Raw genomic sequence first — 21,300 nt, 5'->3', positions numbered from 1 at the left:
GATTGGCTGTCCATCCTTTGTTTGCCTTTGGTTCTTAGCATTGGTGTCAGTTGAGAAATCCCACTATTGAAACAATTTCACTTTCAGCAAAATGCTTCTGGTAAAGGTCCACTTAAACACATGACGTTTCTTTGATTAAATAAACACAGGTAGATATGAGTCAGTGGTATTGGTAGTGTGTATGAAGTTAATGAATAAATGATTAGGGAAGCAATGCTAGGCATGTTCATACAGTAGTGGCGTTAGTGGCAGCAGCAAGGCTGAGTGGAAATCACCAAACTCCGCTGGTAAGGCCAGTGAGTTCATAAACGGCTGCTGGCACTGCCAGCCTATAAACGCACCTGCCTCATGTCTTGGACAGATTAGCTGTCGAACAGTTGGTTTCACTCCATTTGCCCAGAAAAAAATATATAACATTCCAAGGGGACTTCATGCAACCTTCAAGCTTTATCTTAACTTGATTTAAAAGACCCACAGTCACAGGTTCTAATTAAAGCTCACCTGAGAAATCTAGACACGGAATTTGGAGATAAAACTTGACATATTTGCGTAAGCGAAAAAAAAGGACATTTCTTTTATCTTTTCTTATATATATATATCTCATCCACGCAGTGTTCTATTATGTTCCATCATGATGGCAAGTCATATACTGTTAGTTCTGAGGTAGCAAGATTCAGTTGTATATCTACAGTTACACACACAAACACATACAGCAGGGATATTTAACTGATCTTGCCCTGAACTTATAGATCCATTGGTCCCAAAAGCTGTATGGCCGAGTCATTAATGTGTAAAGAGGCTGGATTGAGGGTTAAGTGACTTTTAAATTGGGTTATTACTTATTTCTATGGCAACACTTTCCTGCTGCCAACATCTGATGTGAAATGACTGGCTCTTGCAAATCCAAAAGAAGGGGCCAGATGTGCTCAAGTCTGGAGAACTAGCATCATTAGGTCGCCGTGCCAACTGTGCAACTATGTACTTCATCTCGACAACAATCATTCATCCAGGCCAATTTGGTAATCCCATGGTGGCTCTCATTTGGGTTAATAAATGGCCAGGGCTATCTCATATTATACTCACATTCAGTGGGAGAAAAGTCATAGTGTCTGGGCATGTTAAAAGTCCCAGCGGCCTGAGACCATGCACTTATGTAACCTCAGATTGCTTTTGATTAGAAATGGTGTGGAGAAGAAATCTGACATGAATTTGTCATCAATACCAAGTGTGCTCAGACTTCTGTTAACTGATTACTGTACATGCAGAATATGTGTGTGTGTGTGTCCTGTCTGTATATCCAAGGTGTAGGGGATCCTAAGGTTACATCTAGCTGTGAGCCTACATATAATTGTGTGTTATATGTAGGTGCACACACAAACACACAAAATATGTACAGTAGGCTCACAGCTAGATGTAACCTTAGGGGGCCCTACACATGGGAAATGTGTGTGTGCATGCATGTTAGTTATAGATTACATGTATAGCCTAATCTTTAATTAGAGGTGTGGTATGGTTTTTATATAGGTTTTTCATTTACTGATATGTTTAGCATGCATATGTCCTATATGAGAAAATGGTTCCCTTCATCCAAAGTCTCCCTCTGTGGAAATTTCCAGAGTGAGAAGACTGTTGTGTCCCAAGGGCACAGACATACATAGGCCATGAGGTTAAGGGGATTTGTAACATCCTTATCTCTGAATGGATGGATCATTTTTGTCATTTGGTAAGTTTGTTGTGATTTTCCATGTGTGTGTGTTAAGGGTTTAAGAACTGGCTTCACCCACAGATGTGTAGGATTGTTACTTAATACTGATATAATTTATTAATTCATGGCTAGCCAGGTGCGAATATGTACTGCTCAAAAAAATTAAGGGAACACTTCAATCATACACTGGATCGGTACTCTGACACTGTTTGGTTCTGAGCACAAGTAAAACTTTTGAGGCGAGTGTTTTATTTTGCAAGAACTGTCAGACATTCTGTGAATGTAGTTTGAGAATTGAGAAAAGGGTGGAATGTTCAAAAAATGTGTTTTAACAATTGTGGAAAACTGTAAGTGTTCCCTTAATTTTTTGAGCAGTATATTATTCAGTGCCTCATTATTGTAAAACATCAGCTATACGGTATACCTAATAACTCTGCTGGTGTGCCAGCATTGGGTGGGAAGTAATATGGAAAGGAAGTCAATATTGTCATTCCATTTCCTCCTTCAGTCGGAATTTCCCACTGAGTCCCAAACATATAAAACGATGTGAGCATGGCATCTCTCAAAGACACTGACTTGCTGAGCTTATTGCATAGGCTACTTCTAATCTATTCATTGCGTATGCCTACTTGTAATTCTCGTGTGGATATGAACACGATGATGGTAAGTGAACGAGAAAAATATTGTTTTGCCTTCAGTCCTATGTCATCTAGGCCCTATATGCCTCTGAGTCATTTTAGCATATGATCGCTGCTACTTTATTCCTTGAGGTTATCTATACAGTCTATGCTTAATTCTCACTTTTGCGACATTTTAATTATGTAATTTCCTTTCAGGGTTTTCTGCTTGTGACACTTGCAATGGGATTATTATGCGGCGCTTCGGACACTGGTGGATGCTTTCCAGTGGAGCACGCCTGCAAGGTGTTACGCAGGCACTGGCGACACCCACAACTGCCGCAGCGTAACCAGCTACCACCGATGCCAGTATCAAGTTGCCCTGAGTTCAAGCTCCAATCGTCATCCGGCATTAGTAACCGCTCCCTCTCGCCCTGGCGCTACAGGTAAAACGTTTTTGCTTTTAAAGGCTCTTCTAGTCGGAGGCGTTTCTCAGTCTTGCCACCTGCACTCTACTGCTGCATACGTTTAGGCTATCTCGAAGAAATGTAAAGTTAATCTCTTCATTTGCTTGTCGAGGCACTTCATATTTATTTCGCTGATGATGGATTTGAAATTAATTCTATAAGAAACAAGGGGGCTAGGAACGACATTCGATTTGAACATCTTCAATCGGACTATACACTGGGCGCGCAACTGGAGCGTCCAAGTTGAAGACTGGTCTATTTTATTGAATGTGTGGACAGCTTGCGTCTCGTATCGGCAGTTCCATTGATTATAGTGGGAAATAATTGTTGCAGTGTGCTTTGCTAACAAAACGCTTTAGTTGCGCACCCGGTGTTTATAGCTACTTCATAGCATATAGGTTCAGCACCTCAAGGTGATTGACAACCTCTTAATGTCGATGCGTCTACTTTTACTTGAGACTAATTTTGAATCTGTCCATTACAGGATAGACGTGGATAAAACCAGGTACCCGGAGGAGATTGCGATGGCTGAGTGCCTGTGCGCTGGCTGTGTCATAGACGGAAAGGAGAACAGGGAATACAACTCCTTTCCAGTCAGTCAAGCTATGTTGGTCGTTCGGAAGAAGGAGTGCTCTGAAAAAGGCCGATATTCCTTTAAAACGGAAATGATCCAAGTACCAGTTGCATGCACCTGCCTGAATCCTAAGTCTGCGTAAGTCTTCAGAATAAGGGCATTCATGACTAACTCTTTAAAAGAGTGATAAAAGAAAAAAAAAGTAGTGACATGTTTCACGTTTTGTTGTGTTTGTTCTAAAATGCAAACAAGTTACTAACACTAGGACTACTGCATATTGGGTTGCCGATAGCAGATGTTTTACATTAAAATAAGAAGTAGGCTATACCTGAAGGCGTCTTATCTTGGCGCTTCTGTGATAGCGGTTTCTTTTCATACATATTTAAATTATTTATTATGCATGTTATTATTTATTGGTGTATAGGCCTACATTTGCTATTTGTATTTTATATTTATCAACATTTGTTTGTCAACTTTTCCTAAACGCAGCCTGTAAATTATGGGCAATATTGTTGAAGTTGTCAGATTGGTTATGGTTTTCATGTTCTCCTCTTGTGACACTTAAGCTATATGTGTATGTCTATGTTTCATTTGAAGCTAAAGAACCATTTGAATAAAAACATTTGTTAATATATTGTGGTGTTAAGTGGCATTTCATTAAATACACCATTTGGATCATCATGGTTTTGCATCCATCATGATGCTATACTCTTTCTTCAAGTGCCGTTTTTTGCTGTTTACTTTAAGAGATGTATTACTTACATGCACAGTTACTTGCAAAGTTACTGAAAGTTGATCACCTCCACAACAGAAATACTTGATGAATTGAATGATTTTGGCTACTTGTAATAGGGCCTAGTACATACTGAAGTGGGAAATAACCTTTTTCTGTGTGTTTGAGGCCTGCTTTCACTCTCTCTCTGTCTCTCTCTCTCTCTCTCTCCCCCCCACACACACACACAAACACATACACACAGTTATAGTCTCTTTATCTCTCTCTCTCTCACACACACATACACATAGTGATAGTCTCTTTATCTCTATCTCTCTCTCACACACACACATTCTGTCTCACTGGCCTCACTTCTTTGATGATCTCATGTGCTGCTTACACAAATTCCCCATGGGTTACAGAAATCATTGATTGTATTTGATCTATGTGTCATTAGAAGTTGTATGTGGGGTATTACATTGTGTGCTACTCAGTGCCTGAGAACAGGTGCTATTCAGATGGGAACTCTTTCGCTAAGCAAGATTTACTCACAAAATGTGTTCTTTCATTTATGTGTTATAACTGCCTGATTGTTCTCTTCATCGGATGTACTTCGTGTTGACACACCAAAATGTCAAGCATGATATTGACCTTGATACCTGCAAAGGTCAATCATTGTACTATACTGGTTGATTCCTGTAATAAACTTTGAAGCTTGTGAGCACACTGTTGGCTTCAGACCTGCCTTTGAATCATTTTCGCCCTATGATCAGAGCTTGGTACATGTTATATCCTCGAGGGAAAAAAATATTGGCAGTGTTTTTCTGCTTAAAAGGGGACACTTTAACGATAATAATGTATACAGTATATATTTTTATTTTTTATATATTTTGAAGATGTGTTGCCTCAAGGCAACATTGTACCATAATGGTAACAAGTGAAATAATTCAATTTTTTATGAATTAAAGCTAACTTATTAATTTAAAACACCTATCTTTATAACTTAGCACTAGAACAAAAAAGATTTATTTGGTTTTCAATGCAAATCATGTTTTAAATTCAGTTGTTGCCCCTATGCAACATTGCGGAGTGAAACTCAATATTTTACAGATATGAAGTTATAATGACTAAAACATACAAATTATCATATGAAATCATCAAAATTACTGTTAATTAAAAGCTCCGTAAATCTCCCCAAACATTCAAAGGTACATACACACACAAGCACCACACACATCCATGAGTTTGTGCATGTACACCCATGTATACCCATGTATGTATAATAATGCACACTCATGCACACACATGACAATAATGCACACTCATGCACACACATGCCTCTGAGACCTGCACCTGACTTTTTGAAAGTTTAGTAAGCAATTTGTCTCGCAAGAGAAACACAGGGGGTAGGCTTACACTGTAGCAAATAGAGGGAGCATGTCAGGCCTCAAACTTGGGGCTACGGGGTAGCAAGTCAGCAGCTTGACCGCAACACCAAAAAGCCATGGATGTTGTGAAGTGATGATGGCATTCTGTAAAACTACTGTACACACGCCTGTATATATGTCTGTACACACGTCATGCCAAAACTGACTAGAGAACTGACCCCCACACACACACACACACACACACACACACACTTAGTGCCCTCTATGCTGCTTCTACATGATAGTGTTTCAAAGGGTGTAATTTCCAGAACAGAATGCAGTGGAATGCAGTCCTATAAATTGTATTACATGTGAGAAACAAGTGCCCTTGCAATCAATGGAAAGGAACAAATCCCAGTAAAATGAGATGTAGTGCCCTACCAATGTCGTGAAATATGCACTTTTTGTTTTTTTCGCACCTGCCCTTCAAGAAGTCTGTACACGCCACTGATAACATCTTTATTCTATTAGGCTTTTTGAGAAGCTGAATCTTCAACACTAAAACAAGAAATGCCTTGACGTATTTCACTCTATATGTAATCAATCTACAATATATGAAAGATTGGGGGGACTTTTCCACGATATTCAAATTTGAGACCCACCTGTAGGCTATTGAAGAGCCTGGTCTGATGAACCGCCTCTCTGTCAGTAGATGGCGCCAATGCTTCAGAAGCTAGTGGGTTTTCTACAACCTTAACTCAAGAGGAAAACACTGAATGACGCATTTTTCCTGCGACTCTGCCAGTGATGCCTGTGGTTGCACCAATGGGTTGCACCACCATCGTGATCACACAACAGTGGATAGCAGCGATGCTTGTTTCAACACACTGAAAATGACCAGTTCCATCTTAAATGCATTGAGCATCCTAACTAAGCCCGTAGGAGGTCAGTAAACTATAGCAAATGAGCATGGAACAGACATTGGATAAGACTATGGGAATATCCGTCATGCACATCAGTGAACCTGGTTACCGTTAACTAAGCAGTAACTTTAAACACGTAGACTAACTTCGGAACTGTCTCTACAGTTAGTATGTTTTTTAACAGCAAATTTGGGTATTGGTGTAATGCTGGCGGCTGGCTAGAAATATTGAGAGTATGATGATTAACGTCTGTGAGGTGGTTGTGACAGAAGTTGTAAATCATTTTTGTAGGGGAAATGCGACAACTATACAGGTCATTTCGTCTGTACTACGCTGTTCTTTCAAAGCAATATTTTTAGCATAGGTCTACATCTAACTTGACACGTAGGCCTACTGTCATTCTTCTTTGCTATTCATTTTATTCTAGAGCGCTGAACTGACTGAATGGTTTGACAAGAATAGGATAAGTTAATTGTTTACATCCCTTAGATGTATCCAAGGCTGTTGTATACCTTCCATAAAACGTATCAGATAATCTAATTTCTCATCACACTCTCTCTTTTCAGAAGTTTCTGTTAGTCAGGCTCATGACTCCCAGCAGAAAGCCTTGCTGGATGCACTGCAGACTAATCAGGTCCTACTTGAGGAGCACCTGCAGGCTCAGGAAGGAGAAGGAGAGATGTTCGGGGTTCTAGCAGAAATACGGCGACAGGCCGAATGGGCCAACGAGCAGGTGGAGGACATCACCTGGAGCTTTGCCCGGGAGTGCCTGCTTCTGCTGCTGGCCTTGGCCCGTCACCTTTCCCGCCTTCGGGAATCCTACGACCAGGAGAGCTTGTCTTCACTACCAGCTGACGTCTCCCGCCGTCTTGCCCTCGATGCCGCCCCTCCCCTGCCCCCAGACGTGCTGAGCGTGGCGCAGCAGAGGACGGTGGGCGCCGGGCTGCAGTTTGCCGTCACGCTGGGCCTGTGCCCATACCTGGGGGCAGGCGTGGGGGTGCCCCTGGGCCGGCGGTCGGTGCTGGGGGCTGCTGTGGAGAGCGCGTTGAGGAGAGACGTGCCTCCCTCGGCCGAGCGCCGGTTGCAGGTCACAGCCTCCGCCCTGCTGGAGATCAGCGCAGTCTCGTCCCTAGCCACCGAACTCTTCACCCGCCACCTTGGGGACGTCATGGCCGCCCTGTGCCAGCTGGGATACCGCCCGCCGCCGCCTGAGGGCAGTGCTGGGATGAGTGCACAGGTGAGGTGGTCAGAATTCCCATCCACACGTTTTGAAAGTGAATGGCCACTTCAAAGCAACTCAGTGCAACAATTTGCCACTTTTTGAAGTATGCTTTTATCAGCCAACTAGTTTCAGTGTCATCATTCAATATATTTTGTGTGGTCATGTGAAGGACAGATAAACAAGGTCGTTCCCATGACCAGACATGTGGACTAGGGGGGCAGCCGTGGCCTACTGGTTAGCGCTTCAGACTTGTAACCGGAGGGTTGCCGGTTCGAACCCCGACCAGTAGCAAGGCACCTAACCCCTCACTGCTCCCCGAGCGCTGCTGTTGTTGCGCGCAGATCACTGCGCCGGGATTAGTGTGTGCTTCACCTCACTGTGTGTTCACTGTGTGCTGAGTGTGTTTCACTAATTCACGGATTGGGATAAATGCAGAGACCAAATTTCCCTCACAGGATCAAACGAGTATATATACTTATACTTACTTATACTATGACCATATATATGGTCATGACCATTATATGCAATATATAGTTTTGGGCAAAAAATTAAGAAAAAAAGCTTCTAGCAGTGGCAATAAGTCTCTGGGCTGTGTTTGTATGCCTTTTATAGTTTGTAGTAAATAGTAAATTGTTGCATAGTGTTGTTTTAAGTGAGCTAGAGATTTCTGAAGGAATTCAGCAACAACTTTGTTGATCTAATCTGTAGCCTAGATGGAGCTTCTGTTTTTGAACATGTGTGTCAAGTCTGTCCTTTCATCATAGTACTGTTCTTTGACAGACTCAGGGCCTTAATGCTGAAGAACGCAGGACGTGCAGGAAGGCCCTCCAAAGCCTATTGGGTAAAGTGTACCAACCAATCGTCATCAAGGAGCTCTTGGTCCTTCAAGGTGGCCCTAAACAGGTATGACCTGAACTGAACTGAAGACTGATAGACTGTGGATTGATCCCAATGGAAATGTTGGAAAAGCACATTTTTTTCCCAGGATGTTCAATTTAAAGATTCACTCATCTGGCAGTTGTGTTGAACTCACCATTATGTCTACTCTTCCACTGACTTGCATGTATTAGATACAGTGCCTCTTACAAAGTGGCTCACTCTTGCTCTGTCCCCTCACAGGGTCGTGTGGGCCCCGGGGCCAGTGGTGGTGTCGGTGCCGTTAGTGGGAGCAGGACCCCTCTGGCTCAGGCTCCTGCCTGGCTCAGGCGTCTGTGCGGGCAGCTGCTCTCCGAGAGGCTGATGCAGCCCGGCGGCGTCCAGTACGTGGTGCGCGCCATCCTGGAGGGCTCTACTGGTAACGCTGATGGTTTTCATACTATCTTTCAGACAATTAACAAGCCTTTTCAGAACCACAGAAAGGAGGGATGTCATTCGATTAGCTGTTGAAATGAAATATCAACAACTGTACTCTGGGATTGTGGACTGTACCTTTAAGGTGCCTGTTGAGATGTAGTAGAAGGGGGAAGAGTCAGGCTTCCACTCTCTGTCTGTCTGTCAATCTTTCATCCTTTCACATCCTCACATGCTTGCACAGACCCCTATTGTTTACCCCTAGCCTTCTTGAATATGTGGAAGTTCAACATTATTGTAGTTGAGTCACATTCATGTGTTGCCTTTTGCCTTTGCCATTGATTATGTGTAAAGCAACAACACATGTAGTTCATAGTGTCTTTTGTTATTTCCATGGTAGTGCTGTTTTGCTTTCAAAATGTATACACTGTAAAGATTAGGCAAATACGGAAGAGCATTTTCTCTCTGCTATTTTGTAATTACCTGCTGTTCCTGCCCTGGCCTGTAGGGGGAGACTCAGACTGGAGGAAGTGTGATGCTGTTGCACGTATTTTGGCAACGTGTCCTCAGCAGTCCCTCACACCTGAGGCTTACTATAGTCAGGTCTGCCCACAGGTAAAACAGCAACACTCTACTATTTTAAGTGTGTTGAGATGTTATTAGAACATTAGATATCGTATATGTCTGTGAGTGTATGTGATTTTTTGTCTCTCTCCACACTCACCAGGTACTAGAGCTCCTCCACTTCAAAGACAAACTGACAGCACAGCAGTTCCAGCGTGTTGCCACCAGGGCGGTGCTTACCATGGTGGAGGAGCGTTCAGAATTTGCCCAGCGGTTCCTGTTAGAGCCTCTCCTCAAACCTCTCCGCTGTTGTGGGAGAGCACCAGGTCAGTATGTTGAGCATGTTAGTATCTTCAGCATGTTGAGTGTGTATAAGAAAAAATGTGTAGGCCTGAGACATTACCCAGCAACACAGAGAGTCCTGGTCAATGATTGGTTTGCATGTCTGAATGATGCAATATAGTATTCATCTCATTCCAATCTGGCTTTACTATAACGATTGGAAAGTAATTCCTCTGGAGGCTGTTGACAACACAAGGTTGCTTGTGTTTGCAAATTGAATATTCAGTTGCACCATGTATTTATACTTCTATTTATCTATACCCCCCTCCCCCCTTTCTTCCTGTTGTAGTGGAGGGTGACGGGAACAGCTCTGTACAGGACTGGGAACTCACACGCTGTGTGGATGACGTGTTCAAGGTGAGTGGAAACAAGCGAGTGAAGGTTCCCTGAAATGAGGGTTAAATTGAGGAACACTTCTATCATGTATTGCAGCACAGTACAGTACCCTTCAGAATTATTGGCACCTCTGCTAAAGTTGACTTAAAACCGGTATAGATAAATAATCTGTTGGTTATTTATTGTAATCTCACAATGAAAAAAAATAGGAAAAATCCAACCTTGAAGGAAAGCAAATTTATTTTGAGAAAAGGGAAATTTTTAACAAAAACACGTTGCTCACAATTATTGGTACCCCTGCTTGTAATACCTTCTTAAGCCTCCCTTTGCCAATAAAACAGCTTGTATATTCTCCTATAACACCCCATAAAGTTGGAGAATACAAAGCAAGGGATTTAAGACCGTTCGTCTTTACAAAATCTCCCCAGATCGTCCAGATTCCTAGGTCCACACTTGTGCATTCTCCTCTTTAGGCCCTTTCACACTGGCAAAATTGCCGTGATTTGCAAGAATTTAACATTCTAACAGCAAGAGCAAAGCAAATGCAAGCTGACCAAAGTGCAGTCGGTTCTCCCGCCATGGTTTTTGAAATCACACACCTGCTGTATCTAAAGGCCCACGCACATAAGGCTACGACTATCACTCTACACGCCCCCTGTTGCACGTCACAATTTAATTTACTATAGCTGATCCTGCCTCCTGGCTCCCCAAAATGCCGCATCATGTGAACAGATCAGCAGGCCGGCAAATTTTCACCTCTCTTTCAGACACAAAAAGACGGCAAAAAGTGATCTCTGTGTGAAAAGGCCTTTTGACTCACCCCACAGTTTTCCTATGGAGTTTAGATCAGGGGACTGAGATGGCAATGTCTGAAGCATGATTTTGTGTTCAGCAAACAATATTTGTTTTGATCTGGACGTTTGTTTTGGTTCATTGACCTGATTAATGATCCAATCATGACCAACTTTTAGTGTCTTGGCAGAGATTGACAGATTTCCTTTGAAAATGTTCAGGTTTTTCTTGGTGTTCATGATACCATGCACCTTAATTAGGTTCCCAAGGCCTTTGGGAATAAAAACAGCCCCACTATAGCACAGCCCCTCCACCATAATTCTCATTAGGTATGGGGTTCTTTTCAGTATAGCCATTCTTCTATGTACACCTAAAGTGTAGCCAAAGAGCTCAATTTTCATTTCATCTGAGAATAGACCACATTTCCAGACAAAGTCACTGTACCATTCAGTAACTCCTGCCGTTTACATAGGTAATTAAATGACTGGACAGGCTTTTACCTGGCATGCCCTCTAAATAAGCTATTAGCAGTGAGGTCACTTTTTTGCCTATCTTACCATCCACCAAACTATATGTGGGGGCAAGATAACCATGGGTCCTTGTCAAAGCATGTTTGTCACATTTCCAGATAATTAGAACCTTTTAATCATTGTTTTAACTGTAAATATAGGCATTTTCAACAAAGTACCAAGTTGCCATAGACATTCTCTGACTTACAAATGTCAACACACTTTCTTTTTATTTAAATTTAGTGTATTCTCTTGTTTTTCCGATGTTGAAAAATTACTAGAGGATTTAGCCTCTGTGTGACTTTATTTTCATACCATATTGAAAAAGAAAGTCATGAACTACTTCTGAAAGTAGTTAGTAGTAGACACTCTGATTAACTTCTGATTGTTTTTTATACCGGTTTTTAGTCAAATTTAGCAGAGGTGCCAAAAACTCTGGAGGGTACTGTAGGCCTATGTCATCATGACGACTATACATGAAGAAAGGGAGATATATGCAGCATGCCATATTTTTGTGACCTTGTTGCTTTCAGATATTTGTGGTGGGGAACAGGCCAAGTGAGCCGCTGCTGAGGAGTCTGGGAGATGTAGTTCCAGTCATCTTTGCTCTGTACAGCTTCACGAAACAGAATGCCTCTCATCTCCGGTCGGTTTGACTCAACGCTATTCCCGTTGAGATAATGATTAGGGTCTTATCCAATGAGAAATTAGTCGTATCACCTTATTCTACAATCTTCAATGTGAAATGTACAGTCAGTAATATCTTGCTTTTGCTTCATGTTGCCTTCCATGGTCCATGTGTCATTATGACTCCACAGTGCCCCCTGTCAGGAGATCCTGCTTTGGTACCTGCGCCAGGCAGAGAGTGGGCAGGCGCTGGCTCTCCTGAGGCGACTCTGTGGGCTGGAGGGTGAGGCAGGAGGAGGGGTGGCACCAGGGTGGCAGTTCTCGCCAGGCAGCGAGGGAGGAGCCGTGCTCACACCCAAAGAGCCAATTAGGTGGGTCAAGCGTAGTGCCATGCTTACAGGAGCGTTCCTTCCTTTGTGATGTCATTGGCAAGGAACAAGGGCAACATTGCGGAGTTGTAGCACATCTTGTATAGAATTTGGTTATTCCTCATTGTCAGAAATGTATGAATAACTCCAGGTGCCCTGTCTTTGTCTTTGTGGACTTTGCAAATGAAAGTTGTCCATCAATGTTATCCCAACATGTCTACTGTCTTTGAAAGCCACTCACATTAAAACTAATTGTTTTAATATGTCGACCGGGCAGATTAAAAAGCTGATTCTGATTATGTAGTCATCCATGATGAATCATCAGCCTGATGACCCTGTCACCCATTATCTATGTCTATAGCTATCTATCTAAATTCAATTAAATGTAGTTTTGTTGATTTCTCTAGTGTCATTAATAGTAGAAATGGTCTTAAAGCGCTGTTCAGTTGAAGCCCAAGGTGTGAGGCCACTCTAGAGCAAGCACAAGGTAGCGATGGCGAGCATTATAAATCATCTTGTCTCTGCTTTGTTCTCTTCTCCTTGCTGCTTATCTCTCCCCCTCTCTTTCTACCCTCTCATCCTCTTTCCTTCCTCCCTCCCTCTCTCTCTCTCATTCTCTCTCCCTCTTTCTTACTTTCTCTTTATCCCTCCTTCCTCCTCTCTCTGTGCTCCCCCTCCCTTCCTCTTCTCTCTCACTCTCTCCCTCCTACCTCATGTCTCTGTGCTCCCCCTCTCTTCTTACCCTCCTCCCTCTCTCTATCTCTCTCTCCCTCCTTCCTCATGTCTCTGTGCTCCCCCTCCCTTCCTACCCTCTTCTCTCTCTCTCTCTCTCTCTCTCTCTCTCTCTCTCTCTCTCCCTCCCTCCCTCCCTCCTTCCTTCCTCTTGTCTCTGTGTTCCCCCTCTCTGGCGCTCCTGCAGTGATGAGGATGAGGAGCTGTTTGAGAGGGTGAGTGGGGAGCAGTGGCGTGTGGAGTGTGCAGCTCAGCTGCTGGGGGAGATGAAGGACAGCGACCTGCCGGCAAACTTCTTCCTGCAGCTGCTACAGGTGCTGCCCCCTGCTGGATAGGGATACACATACATATAGTCAAATACACACACACACATTTACAAATACTTTTATTTGGATCCAAATTTGCAAAGAAGGGGAGCAAGATCCAAACTGATAATGTACACACACACACACACACACACACACACACCCACACCCCTGAGTCACCTCTATGTGATGGAGCTTCCCCCACCTACCCCATACAAACATGTATACAGTGTGTAGTGTTCCAAGCTGCATTAGAAAGCATTCGTCTGTGTTGAGAGACTATGTCTGGGCCGTTCAACTTGTTGAAGTTCTTAGGTGGGGAGCCAAAACGGCTCTCTAAAACACACCCATAACCTGGTAAAAGTGCTGTCACCACATTCTTCTGTTTGAATAAGCGCTGCTTATTTTCAGCTCTACCCTCTGAATGCATTCAATTTGTTTATAGAGCTGAATTTCTTTGATATTTCAAATGCTGTAAAGTCTGTTCCACCCCACTCTGGGCCAGATTCTCTTTAGGTTGTCTTCAGACACATATCTGTACATGTTGTCCATACATTGTTCATATTACATAGCCATATTTATTCTGCTCTTATAAGCTAACTGCTAATACACTGCACATATTTATATTTAATTTACATTATTCTAAACCACCTTCTGTAAACCAACTGTATACTACTGTCTACACTACACTATATTTCTTGTCCTGACTATGCAGACTACTTTGTATATCACATTGCACTTTTCTGCTTTTTTGCACTTTCTGGTTAGACGCAAACTGCATTTCGTTGCCTTTGTACTTGTACTCTGCACAATGACAACAAAGATGAATCTAATCTAATCTGATATAGCAATATCCGTCTGGTTCTGCAAGACCAGAAATGCTATTTGAATATTAGTTTTCCCTTTAGAAACGTCTGCCAAGAAAGGCTATTATATCAAGCTGCTACGCGTTCAGCCTCAGTTCAGCTCTCGTTCTGCTGCGTAGCCTCAAACCTTTAAGCCATGCTGGCTCTCATGTAGGGATTTGAAAGTAACTCTTCTGGAGGCTGATGAGTGGTACTGTCATGAAACATTATGATAGAGATAAAGCAGAAAAAAAACACCCTTCCTTTCAAACTCTGATTTGAGTTTGTTTTTTTATTTATTTTTCTAACTGAAGAAGCTGTTTAAGCAAAACAATACTTTTTAATGAGCTGCAGATAAGCTGCCGCTGTTTTTACAGATTTGTGCATTAAGCTCTGTATTGTTCTGGAATTTCCTACGATTAGTTTTGAACTTTTCCCTTCTGTACTGAAATTACTTCAGTGATGTAAATGTGTTTTGTTTAGGAGCTGACCAGCTGGACTGCAGAACAGGAAGAGGAAGAGTTGGAGCAGGAAGTGGACACGTCCACCATGACACTGCTGGAGCTGGAGCAGCACCTGATTGGTCAGGTGACAGGGCGTGGTCAAAAGCTGGCTTTGCTGCAAGTGCTAGCTGTGATGTGTGAAGGCCTGCCTCATACCGTGCTACTGCGCAAGCCTGCTCAGGTGAGAACACACACACACACACACACACACACACTAACTTAAGCATATATGGATATGTATTTTATGTTAATACAGCGGAACAGCCAGCTCAGATGAGATCTACAAGCATAGACATCCCCTCACACAAACACACAATTCACACATGAAGTAAGACACATACAGATAGACTTCTGTGAACACCAGTTGATACTGAAACACTAAAGAGGCTCGGGTGCAGTGAAGAACATGCACACAAACCTGGAGGTAAAATGCAATGTCACAAAGCCTGCATGTCACTAAAAAGAGTTGTCACCTGGTCACACACAGTTGTCAGTAAAGGACATGCTGTGAGAGGAGAACTCATTTACTTTCTGACTCAACACTCTGCTACGCAGTAGAACACAACAGATAAATTCTCAGTCACTCATCCCCTGTGGTCAGCCGCGCTCATCCCCTCGTTTTGCTTCTCCTTTATCAGCTGCTAATGTCCATCTCTGCGTAGCTCAGGGGAATCCTCTCGATTCCAAAACCAGGACACGTTTAGACGTGGAGGCCTAAGAATAGCTCTGCCTATCTCTGATGCACTGCAGGACGCAAGGCGGTGTTCTACCTTAGACGACTGAATACACTGCAGTGGTGATAACTGATGACTGAATAGCACTGCACTGTTATTGCTCTAACTAACATCTAAACATAAACACATAAACACATGGCGACAGAGCCAGGGGTGCAGTGAAAAAGCTGTGGAGGTGACTGCAAACTAACTACCTCTGTTCTGTGTCTGCATTTGTGTGTGTATGTAAAATTACCTTACACTTGTCTGTTTGCTTTAGTGGTGTTAAATTTGGAGTTGTGGCGGTTTTGTGTGAGTCTGTGTATATTTGTGTGATGTATGTTCACTCTGTACACAGTGTGATCTTGTTGATGGTGTAGGTCATCATGACATTGATTTAGTCTGTGTGTGTGTTGTGCGTGTGTGTGTGTGTGTGCGTGTGTGTCCGCCTGCATGTGTTTAAATGTGTATTCAGCATTTTCATGTTGTCCTCCTTCTAGGCTATGGAGTTCATCTTGGCCATGCTGCAGCGTGCGTGTGTGTGTCTGGAGCAGGGAGGGGAGGGGCCAGTGGAGACTCAGACCCTGCGTATGGGAATGGGCCTGGTGGCTGCCCTCATGTCTGCAGACACTAAGGTACTACTACTGGCTGCTACCGCTAAGCTGTATAGGATGAATATATAGCATATTTCAAAACTGAAAAGAAAGGTTTGAAAGGTTGAAATTAAGTGTTGAAAGCTTGAAATGTTGATTGAAATATAACATTTTTCTCATTGTGTGGTGATCAGTGATAGTGATGTTTGTGTCTCTCTGTCGCCCCCTAGCTGAGTGGAGAGGACTACTCTGCCATGTCCAAACTGTTGCCCCTTCTGGAGCAGATCTCTGAACTGCATCCAGACGCCCTGGTGAAGGAGCTGGCCACTGACCTGAGGGCAGCCATCGCCACCCACGGAGCCTACCGGCCCGGCACCATCACCCGCGCTGCCCAGCATCACGCCACGCACACTCACACTGGCACTGGCACAGCGCCAGGCAGAGCCACTCCTACCGTACAGCGCACTCAACACAGAACAGCAGCAGCAGCAGTAACAACAACAAAAACAAAATCAGCCTCCACAGCACACACTCAAAGCAAGCCTGCCAAAAGAACAGCACCACTCATCACTGAGATCAGCTCCATCTCCACGACAACCAACGACAACAGAACTCCCGCGGCTCCTGGTATACCTGCTTCTTCTGCTGAGCCCACCGCCGCATCCAAAGAGCAGCTAAGAGTGCGAGGTCCCTCCGCAGGGAGTCGGGCCCCACCTCCAGCAGGGAGCATCTCTGTGTCCACCTCCAGGGCTGGGTCTGCTGGAGCCAGGGGTGGCCCCTCAGGGAGTGGGCAGAGACAGGAGCAGGGTGAGGGGTTGGCACAGGGGCGTTTGCCCCTCTCCGAGTGCCTGCTAGAGGCCTGTGACCCAGACGTGCCCACACGAGCGGCAGCGCTACGCACCCTCACCCGCGCTCTACAGGAGCGACAGCAGGAGGCGCTAGAGGCCCAGGAGAAACTGCTGACGGTGTGTGTGTGTGTGTGTGTGTGTGTGTGTGTGTGTGTCTATGTCTATGTGTGTCTGTGTGTGTCTCTATGTCTATGCGTGTGTGTGTGTTGGTTTGGTTTAGTCATATGTAGTTCAGTGATTTGCTGAGCACATTGTATAGAATAGCAGACTTTATTCTATTTTCAGATTAACTGCCCAGGGAAATGGTGAACTGGATTGTCCCATCAAGCTGTTTTTCTATTAACTGGCCTTAGAAACTGAAACACTGTGTTGCTGTGAATACAGCCAGATCATTCCACGTCAATTTAACCAGGGCCACGCACTTAGGTCTCAAAAAATTCTGAAAAAAATACCAGGTGTACCTATGTTACTCAGGAGACACACTGTAAAATTACTTTTATGTAAGATCAATACTTTCCAAGATACAGCCAGTTTTACGGGGGGAGGGGGGTGTCGCGTGCGTGTGTGTGTGCGTGCGCGCGCGCTTGTACACATACGTGTGTATGTGTGTTTGTATGGGTACATACACATGGGTGCATGGGTACATTTGAATATAAGTGTGTGTGTGTGTGTGTGATAGAGAAAGAAAGAATGAGCACAGGCTGGTGGTCTCGATGGGACAGTGTACACCACATGGGAGAGCTTATCACAGGGAATATTAGATGAAGCAGTGGATCTCTGATGGACCCGCACCGCTCCCCACACCCAGTGCATTTGCAAACCCCAGTGGAGTCTGTGTCCACCGGCCCCCAGGGGTCCCAACCACAAGGCCTCTCTCAGCAGCACCCAGCCCCCCCCCCAAGCCCATACCAGCCCATCCCTGCCCCAGTGCTCATCCATTAAACATGGACCTAACCCACCCTGTGTAGGCATACCGCCCACCACACACGACATCTCACACACTCAACTCAAGCCCTAGAGCCTGACTTTTGAGAGAATATGAGGACATCTATATCTTTCTGTGTGTGTATTGTAAATGTGTTGGTTTTTTAATTTGAGTAAGATGGTTAAGTTAGTTGCCATCACTCACTTTGTATACATTGATCACTTAAACTACATTTGGCATTTGGTTACGCTGCCTACAACTGCCTACACACACACACACACACACACACACACACACACACACACACACACACAGTATGAAATGGCTGGCTGTGTGACCTTATCTTTCCTCGTTCCTGTTCATGAGCACCCCGGGCCACAGACGGAGGATTTTCTCCTGATTTGCATACAGTAACCTAGTGGAAAATTTACCAAATCTATTAATTAGGCAGAGAGAATGAGCTTACGCACACAGCTAACACACACACACACACACACACACACACACACACCCTAACTCCTACTCTGCCTTTTCTCACCTACAGCTTTTCCTGGAGAATTTGGAGCACGAAGACTCCTTTGTGTACCTTTCAGCCATTCAAGGTAAAACATTACTGCATTGTGTGTCAATAGGTCAATAGGTTTTGTGTGTGTGTGTGTGTGTGTGTGTGCGTGTGTGTGTGTCGTGTGTGTGTGTGTGTGTGTGTGTGTGCGTGCGTGTGACAACATTTTTGTAACGTCGGGAGAACTCGACACAGTTTGAACTCGATGAGTCAACCAGCTGAACTTCAGCTGAACTTCAAAGGCAGAGGTTTCACTATTAATAATGAATATCACCTCGGGTGCGTGGCGTGTTTGTTTGCGTTCCCAACCCAGACACGATACATCGCTTCCATTGATCCTTTGTGTGTGAGATGTTCTATTTGCATGATAATAGAGTGGAGGTAGACGCTGGTTTTCACCATCAGTGTTTGTAATTTTCCAGTAAGCTTCACGTGAGTTGCGTTGTGGATCAAGCAGTACCCAAGTTTAAGTGGGATCTCAATCAGCCTTTTTGCCAAAAAAGCACTTTATTAGTCACTCAGTAATAAGGAAAATGCTTGTATTTATGATTGATTGTTGCATTTATGCGACAAGGATGGAGGTGAAAATACCATTTTTGCAAGCATTCTGTATTGCTTTATAGGCAAGTTCACTCAACAAGAAGACTCTATAGAAGTCTTTGAAATCACTGCCATGGAGAGAGGGGAAAAATGTCAAAGTTAGGTTGCCCGTAGTCATCACATTTTACCTGGTGACCTGACCTTGTCATCTGTGAGGGTGTGCTTTGAGTGTGAAAACATCCTGGTCTGGTTGCAGTGTCAGGGAATGTGTGTTTGAAGGGGAGAAAGAAACACAAAACTGAAGAAAAAGCGATTTTTTTTTTCCTGCCCTTCAGACTTCTAAAATAACCCAAATAGCACTCTTTCTAGGCTAATAGCACGTTAGGGGAGGCTCTTCAGTTGTCGCTCAGAATATGTAGGGGTCAAAGGTGATGGTCAGGTTTGGGGGTGCCCATGCACCATCTAGGCTCACGTGTGACCCCTGGAGGTCGCTGCTAGCCCAAGGAGCCTCTGACGGCTGGAACGTGTGTGTGACAGACCCTCTCATTAACCACGTCAGACTCTGTGTGTTTATGGTCGTCTTGCTCACTTGATTGACTGACTACCGCCTTGGATGTCGAACAGAATGGTGTCAGTGTGCTTTTGGGTGAGGATGGACGTCCCTTTAAACTCACTCAGCTGTGTTTTCAGGCGGTCAGATGTGCTGTGGTGACTCGAGGCACTCTAGGGAAGCATGTAGGAAGTGTTTGGACTTGTGACTTGTGTGTCAGCGTCTTTGAAAACTGATACTCGTGTTGAGGGCTGCTGCAGTGCATCGGGGAAGTCGGCCATTTGTTGATGGACAGAAAGCTGGCCTTTGTTGCTGGCCAGCCGTTTGGTTTTCCATCTTGGTGCGGTTCAAGCCTCCTATTAAGAGCTCCTCATTGTCATCTAAAAGCCAAATCTAGCCTGATAGAATAGAGCAGTGGTCCCCAAACTTTTTCTTCCGAGGGCCAGCTCACTATGCCTGGCTCTAATAGAGGGCCAGAGACTCGGAGTATATCAGTAACCATAAATAGCTTAGCGCTGTGAACAAAGGCAGTCTACCTTAGTTGAATATTCCATTACATTTAATCTATAGGCTATAGCCATTTAATACCATTGTTATCTGTGTTTATATTGCCATCTTGCCATATCAGTGTAAAATGTAGCTCAAATGAAATAATACTAATAATAGCATTCTCAAAACTATAAGCAGGGAGTCCCAAAAGTATATTTTGAACTCTGAACTTTGCATACACAGCTGAAGTTGTGAACAAGCAATATCCTACAAATAATTTAAAGTTCTCAAACTATGAGTTTTATGAAGTGGTGGCAGAAACATCTGAAATGACCACCATTCTAACTTTCACTCACCTGATGAGAACTTTGTGAACTCTGTATGAACATGTGAATGAGTGAATAAAAAATATAAATAATTATACCAGAAAGTTCTAGAATTATGACTTGAATAGAAGTTAGTTAGTTATTAACAATTAATTGATAAACTTTTAGAATACTTTGAGCACTGATGCAGTCAGCAGAGGCCTCTTACATTGTTTCCAGGTACAGTAGGCCTACTATACATTTCATTCTGTTTTCGATGGCAAACTCGAAACAGCGCCAAAACAACCACCCGTGGACAAAAAGAGTATTACATGTGTACTGTTAAGACCCGCCATAGAGAATGAATGGGGGAAATTACGGAGGTTATAGTTTGACGATGTCGCACTCCCGTGCGGGCCGGATCCTATATACCACGGACATGTTTTGGGGGGCCACCTAAAATGAGGTGGCGGGCCGAATCCGGCCCGCGGGCCGTAGTTTGGGGACCACTGGAATAGAGATTGCAGTCTGTCTCTTTAATCTCTCTCACTCTCTCACTCTCATTCTCTCTCTCTCTCTCTCTTCCTCTCACTCACTCTTCATTCTCTGTCCCTCTCACTTATTATCTCTTTTTCTCCCTGTCTCTTTAATCTCTCTCTCGCTTGCTATTTCTGTCTCCCCTGTGCTTTCTCTGTCCCCCTCACTTATTGTCCCTGTTTCTCTCCGTCTCTCTTTCCCTTTCTTCCTCCCTTCTTTCCATCTCTTTCCCTTTCTTCCTCCCTCATCTCCATCTTAGTTTCTGTATCAGCATCGTCGGAGCTTTCCCTCCTGCTTCTCTTTCATCAAACATGTAGAAGTCATGGTTCCCCTCTTCTCTCTCTCTCTCTTTCTCTCTTTCTTTCTCTTTCTCTCTCTCTCCCTCTCTTTCCTGCTTCTGTCTTGAGATTTGTCTTGGCACCATAAAGACCCCCCCCC

The 21,300-nt window shown here is 43.9% G+C and overlaps 2 protein-coding genes across 2 annotated transcripts in view; both read left to right on the top strand.

Moving 5' to 3' along the window:
• Nucleotides 1–2,298: 2,298 nt before the first annotated feature.
• On the top strand, nucleotides 2,299–4,306 carry il17c (interleukin 17c). Its single transcript, XM_048257595.1, has 3 exons — nucleotides 2,299–2,368; nucleotides 2,542–2,768; nucleotides 3,274–4,306. Exons 1-3 carry the CDS (start codon nucleotides 2,327–2,329, stop codon nucleotides 3,503–3,505), a joined length of 501 nt encoding a protein of 166 aa, XP_048113552.1. The 5' UTR covers nucleotides 2,299–2,326; the 3' UTR covers nucleotides 3,506–4,306.
• A 1,940-nt stretch (nucleotides 4,307–6,246) lies between these two features.
• The window catches only part of tango6 (transport and golgi organization 6 homolog (Drosophila)), a 27,822-nt gene continuing 12,768 nt past the window's right edge, over nucleotides 6,247–21,300 (top strand). The window contains exons 1-14 of the mRNA XM_048257910.1: nucleotides 6,247–6,387; nucleotides 6,932–7,602; nucleotides 8,368–8,490; nucleotides 8,707–8,881; nucleotides 9,386–9,492; nucleotides 9,605–9,767; nucleotides 10,073–10,140; nucleotides 11,954–12,066; nucleotides 12,239–12,418; nucleotides 13,335–13,461; nucleotides 14,781–14,981; nucleotides 16,014–16,148; nucleotides 16,337–17,071; nucleotides 18,424–18,481. Of these exons, the coding sequence (XP_048113867.1) occupies nucleotides 6,336–6,387; nucleotides 6,932–7,602; nucleotides 8,368–8,490; nucleotides 8,707–8,881; nucleotides 9,386–9,492; nucleotides 9,605–9,767; nucleotides 10,073–10,140; nucleotides 11,954–12,066; nucleotides 12,239–12,418; nucleotides 13,335–13,461; nucleotides 14,781–14,981; nucleotides 16,014–16,148; nucleotides 16,337–17,071; nucleotides 18,424–18,481 (2,908 nt within the window). The 5' untranslated portion in view covers nucleotides 6,247–6,335. The remainder of the gene's footprint in view (nucleotides 6,388–6,931; nucleotides 7,603–8,367; nucleotides 8,491–8,706; nucleotides 8,882–9,385; nucleotides 9,493–9,604; nucleotides 9,768–10,072; nucleotides 10,141–11,953; nucleotides 12,067–12,238; nucleotides 12,419–13,334; nucleotides 13,462–14,780; nucleotides 14,982–16,013; nucleotides 16,149–16,336; nucleotides 17,072–18,423; nucleotides 18,482–21,300) is intronic.

This window comes from Alosa alosa, chromosome 11, assembly GCF_017589495.1.
Source record: "Alosa alosa isolate M-15738 ecotype Scorff River chromosome 11, AALO_Geno_1.1, whole genome shotgun sequence".
NCBI classification, from domain to species: domain Eukaryota; kingdom Metazoa; phylum Chordata; class Actinopteri; order Clupeiformes; family Clupeidae; genus Alosa; species Alosa alosa.
Note: the sequence above shows the minus strand (reverse complement) of the source record. Positions and strands in the feature narration are given on the sequence as shown.